Source organism: Berghia stephanieae, chromosome 2, assembly GCF_034508935.2.
Source record: "Berghia stephanieae isolate SIO BIC M18660-M18661 chromosome 2, UCSD_Bste_1.3, whole genome shotgun sequence".
NCBI classification, from domain to species: domain Eukaryota; kingdom Metazoa; phylum Mollusca; class Gastropoda; order Nudibranchia; family Aeolidiidae; genus Berghia; species Berghia stephanieae.
Genome location: NC_088361.1, coordinates 100,175,956 through 100,180,955, shown reverse-complemented (window position 1 = coordinate 100,180,955; position 5,000 = coordinate 100,175,956). Strand labels below are relative to the sequence as shown.

General features: G+C 31.3%; 2 protein-coding genes across 3 annotated transcripts in view; one reads left to right on the top strand and one right to left on the bottom strand.

Moving 5' to 3' along the window:
• LOC144966042 (major facilitator superfamily domain-containing protein 3-like) overlaps nucleotides 1-1,990 on the top strand; it is a 20,581-nt gene extending 18,591 nt beyond the window's left edge. For both annotated transcript variants that reach the window (XM_078902043.1, XM_078902044.1), the window contains exon 5: nucleotides 1-1,990. This exon is cut by the window's left edge and continues 1,190 nt beyond it. The gene's annotated coding sequence lies outside the window, so the exon portion shown is untranslated.
• A 2,061-nt stretch (nucleotides 1,991-4,051) lies between these two features.
• Nucleotides 4,052-5,000, bottom strand: part of LOC144966040 (solute carrier family 23 member 1-like) — a 35,572-nt gene continuing 34,623 nt past the window's right edge. The window contains exon 13 of the mRNA XM_078902041.1: nucleotides 4,052-4,378. Coding sequence (XP_078758167.1) covers nucleotides 4,137-4,378 — 242 coding nt within the window. The 3' untranslated portion in view covers nucleotides 4,052-4,136. The remainder of the gene's footprint in view (nucleotides 4,379-5,000) is intronic.

The window sequence follows — 5,000 nt, the reverse complement described above, 5'->3', positions numbered from 1 at the left end:
CAATGAAACTTTCATTAGCCTAAATATATAATTGACAGTCAACCATGGACATCATTGTAGTCTGATTAGTCGACAATCAATATCACGTGATTTGATTCATCATGGCAAAAGTAAGTTCAAATATGAAACGGAATGAAATAATATCTATACCGGATATGTTGCTAATTTCCTCTTTGGAAATCTTTTGCATTGGAAGTAAGAGGGCTGGTATCTTACCTGTCATCGGTTACTAGAGATGTTGATGTTACCAGCACAATATAATGTTCATAAAATTCAATTTTTTAGTCACTTACTTCGCATACTTCAACTAGCAAATCATTTACTAGACTAGTAAATAATTAAATCTAGTCCACTTACATAAAATTGGGCCCTGAAATTTTAAATTTATGGCTTTGTTCTTCTCTTTTCATTAATGAAGTCAGAAATCATAAATGATAGTTCATAAATAAATTTTTTTTGAAAAGATGAATTCTTCTCCTGCATCTTTTTCCCTTTCCTGTCAAATCGTTATTCAAGGAAGACTTAGATAACTAGACGAGTTTTTCTATCATCAATTTTCAGAGATTTATCACAATAAACTTCATTTTATTGTCATCAGATTTTACAATTATAATGTGATTGATAATGATGACGATGATAATAATAAAGATGATGATAGATAATTCTTGTGTTAATTCATCAAATTTTACTTATATTTTACAAATCTCATTCCAAACTGGTTATAAAAAATGTTAAGAGAAGGCACTGATGCAGAATAAAAATCTTAAAAGATCTGACCCGCAGTTTTTTGCAGAGCTTGCAGTCGCAAAATTAAGGAAAATTTTCTGATTTGCATTGCAACTGCAATTCTTTGATTTAAACATTTTTTTTGGAGAAATTTGCAAGCCTGAAAGCTTTGATTTTTCTTTTATTATAACAATTTCATTGACAGCAATTTTTAATTGTAATTCTGTTTTCTTAACTTTGTGCCTATTTCCAAATCAGCATAATTTCTGGCAAAATTTGCCATTTTTTGTCCCATAATTTTGCATAATTTTGATTTTGATATTGCTTAATTCCGCGGGGATATTTTATTACATGGGTTGCATGTAGTTAGTTGTTAGATGTAATACAACATATTTAGAAACCTGCAAAATTTACTTATTTTCTTCTGCAAAATTCATCATTTTCTTGGCAAAATTTTGAAATATTCTTTGCAAAAAACCGCGAGGTCAGAAAGATGTGTATGATACGGTGCCAGACAAAACATAAAGGAAAAAATCAAGAAAAATCACAGTCGAAGACGGCTGATTTTTTTTTTTTTAATGAATGATTTTTATTTATTCATCAAAAAGTTCTTCGTGTTATGTCTGTCTCTGTATTATTTACACAACTTTCATATTTGTATCTTTTACAATTTCAGCAACAACACATAGAACTTTAGTGAACTGTTTTGTACAAAGATGAAAAAAGCTATGGACATCAGAATGTGATCAGCATGTCTTTGGAATGTACCGTATTAAATTGCCGAACGTTGCGCTAATAAAAATTGATGGTACTAGGCGATGCGGTTGAAGTGTAGCTTGGTAATGCTACTACGTATATTGTCTGTTTTTAGTACCGCAATTGATGAAGCTAAAACTAAAACACATGATTTATTTTTGCAATATTTTCTATCCCCTTATGCCTTTTCATTTTCTTTTTTATGCGACATTTCGTCCAATAAAAGTATTTGAAGATGTCCAGCTGGGTGGGGTTCCTACCTCCCATAGTGGGCAGGGAGGTACTTACTGTGTCTTCTATCCCCCTATATCTGTTTTCCAACTTGCTTTCTGTCTTGTCTTAGAATGAGATTCCTTGGTTTTGTCCTGACCCTGGCCGAATACCCTGGCTGAGAGGGAAATTTTCAAATGTATGGTTAATTTTGGGAGATGATATTTTTGTCCTTGTAAATCATCACTCTGTTATGCACTGTATTATGTTTTGTATAAATATTATATATGATTTGTAAACATTTGAGTGTAATTCTCTTAGTGGGGACCTGTACTTGTGTCTTAGTGAGACTTTTAAGTGATCTCAAACTAAGTATTTTGATGGTGTGTTCGTGGAATCCACATCTGTTTCCTATTTGAACCAATTCCCCTTTGTCTTCCCTTTTCTTGGGTGCTTTAATTGTAATTCTAGAACTTTTTACTTTCCCATTTTCTTCCTTTTTACTGGCGCTGATATGACCTTAATATGTTGCTAGCACCGTAAAACCCTTAAAAACATAAAAACATAAGATGTCCAGCACCACGCTGCATGCAAGAATTGTCTGCAATGACTACAACTCCCATAGCAGCGTAACAGACATGATCACACAGCTTAGGTGGACTCTCTTATAAGACAAGGGGAAAGAACAACGACAAACTCTTATATTCAAAATTACAAACAAAATGACGGCCATTTTCCCAGACCAACTACACATACAACGAAATTCACACATTCAAAGAAAAACCCAATAAAAAACACTAAAACACAAATCTACAAGCTCAAACATCTTCAAAATTCATTTGCACCACACACTATCAAATACCGGAATGCTCTTCCCGAATCATGTGTGAACGCAACAGATTAATAACCTTCAAACGAAGATTATCAAAATTTTTCAGACCAACAATGGCTGTCACATTCAACAACTCACTCCGCCCTCGAATACAAATACTCAGAATCAGAATTGAGTCGACTTGGAGTAACATTCAGATTCAGATTTTAATGGATTGAAATTTACTATCAGTTGTGCCATTGCCCTGGCTGGGATTCTGGAAATAGAAAATTGCATTTGAATCTGGGGATTTGTTTTGGGTTGGTTTTTTTTAGGTTTTTTGTTTTGTTTTTTTTTTTATATTTCCCCTTGGGAGATTTTTTTTCCTTTGTAAATCATATCTCCGGTGTACATTGCTGTGCTTGGTATACGGACGGTATAAAGGACAATTGGACCATTCCATAATTTTTCAATACTCATGTGTTAGTTTTCTCTCTCCTTTTTAAATCAGTCCAAGCCAATTCGTTTAAACACAATTTCAGTGTTTCTTGTGCCGATAGCAGCCAGTTTCCTCATTTTACATCTGAGTTTGATGAGAACACATGATTAAGGTGTCTTTCCGGGGATTAGATTATTCACGACCCACTGCGGGATTGGAAACATTGGACTTATAAACACAAGCTTCCTATTATGTGTACTAGATAGACCACAATCGCAAAGCGGAGCTTAACTTTCTTACCAGCCATTTTTAGAATTTTCCCTGAAACTTCACATCTACCCAACACAAAAATATATTTTTTTACTCAAACAGAAACACAACATGTACATACCATACATAATATTGCTTAACATAAAGAGCTCTTCAACACAGTCAGTTTTTATTACTGTATAATTATAAAATTGTATGATGTACAAAAGTAAACAAAATGTGAAAATTGTTGGTTGCATCGTAATGAATGTGACTATTTTCCTATGGCAATGGTAGGTAAAGAGGGGGTTAAGCTTGTGTGCATTTTATATTTGGGTTATATTTATATATAATATGATGACTCCCTGATGAGAGCTAACGCTTGAAACAGTATTGTAGATCATAATTATACTTGAAATGTTTTATATATATATATAAAATATATATATATATATATATATATATATATATATATATATATATATATATATATATATATATATAGGTATATATAATACATTTCAAGTATAATTATGATTATTTATTTAACTTCTACAACATTGTTTCAAGCGTTAACTCTCATCACTTCCTGTTGAGAGCTAACGCTTGAAACAATGTTCTAAAAGTTAAATAATCATAATTATACTTGAAATATATTATAAATAGCTCCTTTTATAAAAAAAAGTTGAGCACTATTATTTCCTGTTTTTTGTTTTTATAATTTATATATATATATATATATATATATATATATATATATATATATATATATATATATATATATATATATATATATATATATATATATATATATATATATAAATATATATATATATATATATATATATATATATATATATATATATATATATATGTGTGTGTGTGTGTGTGTGTGTGTTTGTGTGTTATCAGGTGATCAGAGCAATTTGTACATTATTATACACATCACAATTTGACTTGGTGCACTTCTCCATTGACCTTAGGGTTTTCATAATCAAAAATAGGAAGCAATCTTCGAGCCATCCTGGACTGTCTTATAATATTAGGGAGGTATGGCAGACGGTAGATTTCAGGCCCGTCCTCGTAGAAACTCGATACATCTTTCTTAACAATGTCAGATTCATCCTCTCCTTCGCCTTCATCAAGGTCTTTCAATTGCTCGGTGATACCACGCTCCTTCAATGTGCCTGTGGATGAAAATCATAACATTTTAAATCTATCATCTCAAATGGGAATTATGTCGGAGTGATTAGGATGCTGAGAAAATATTGAAAATTAAATTTATATTTATTTATTTTATAATTAGACTAGTAAAAATGTATGAAGTTCTTGAAATAAATTAGGACTATAATTGTACGGGAAATTTACTTTTTGATCTCTTGTTTATCCTTATTTAATACAATTTTCAGATGGTGTAGCAGTAGCATATTTTTGGTGTTATTCCCCCTATTGAAGTTGGGGGAGGGGAGAACATTAGTAATGACTCACGATGTCAAACCAGTATACTATCTCGGGCTGCATAGTAGTTGCCGAGAAGTAGATTTCAAGTTAAAATTAGTTTGAAGTACATATTGTATTCCTTGCGGTATAAACACGATGTATAATCTTACTTCTCAATAAAACATATTTAGAATCAGAATTGAACCCCAATGTTTAAAAAAAAATTTTAAACCTTGGATTCAATTTTCAGTATCTATTAACCATGATGTAATATTCATATTTCTTCTTCTTCTTCTTCTTCTTCTTCTTCTTCTTCTTCTTCTTCTTCTTCTTCTTCTTCTTCTTCTTCTTCTTCTTCTTCTTCTTCTT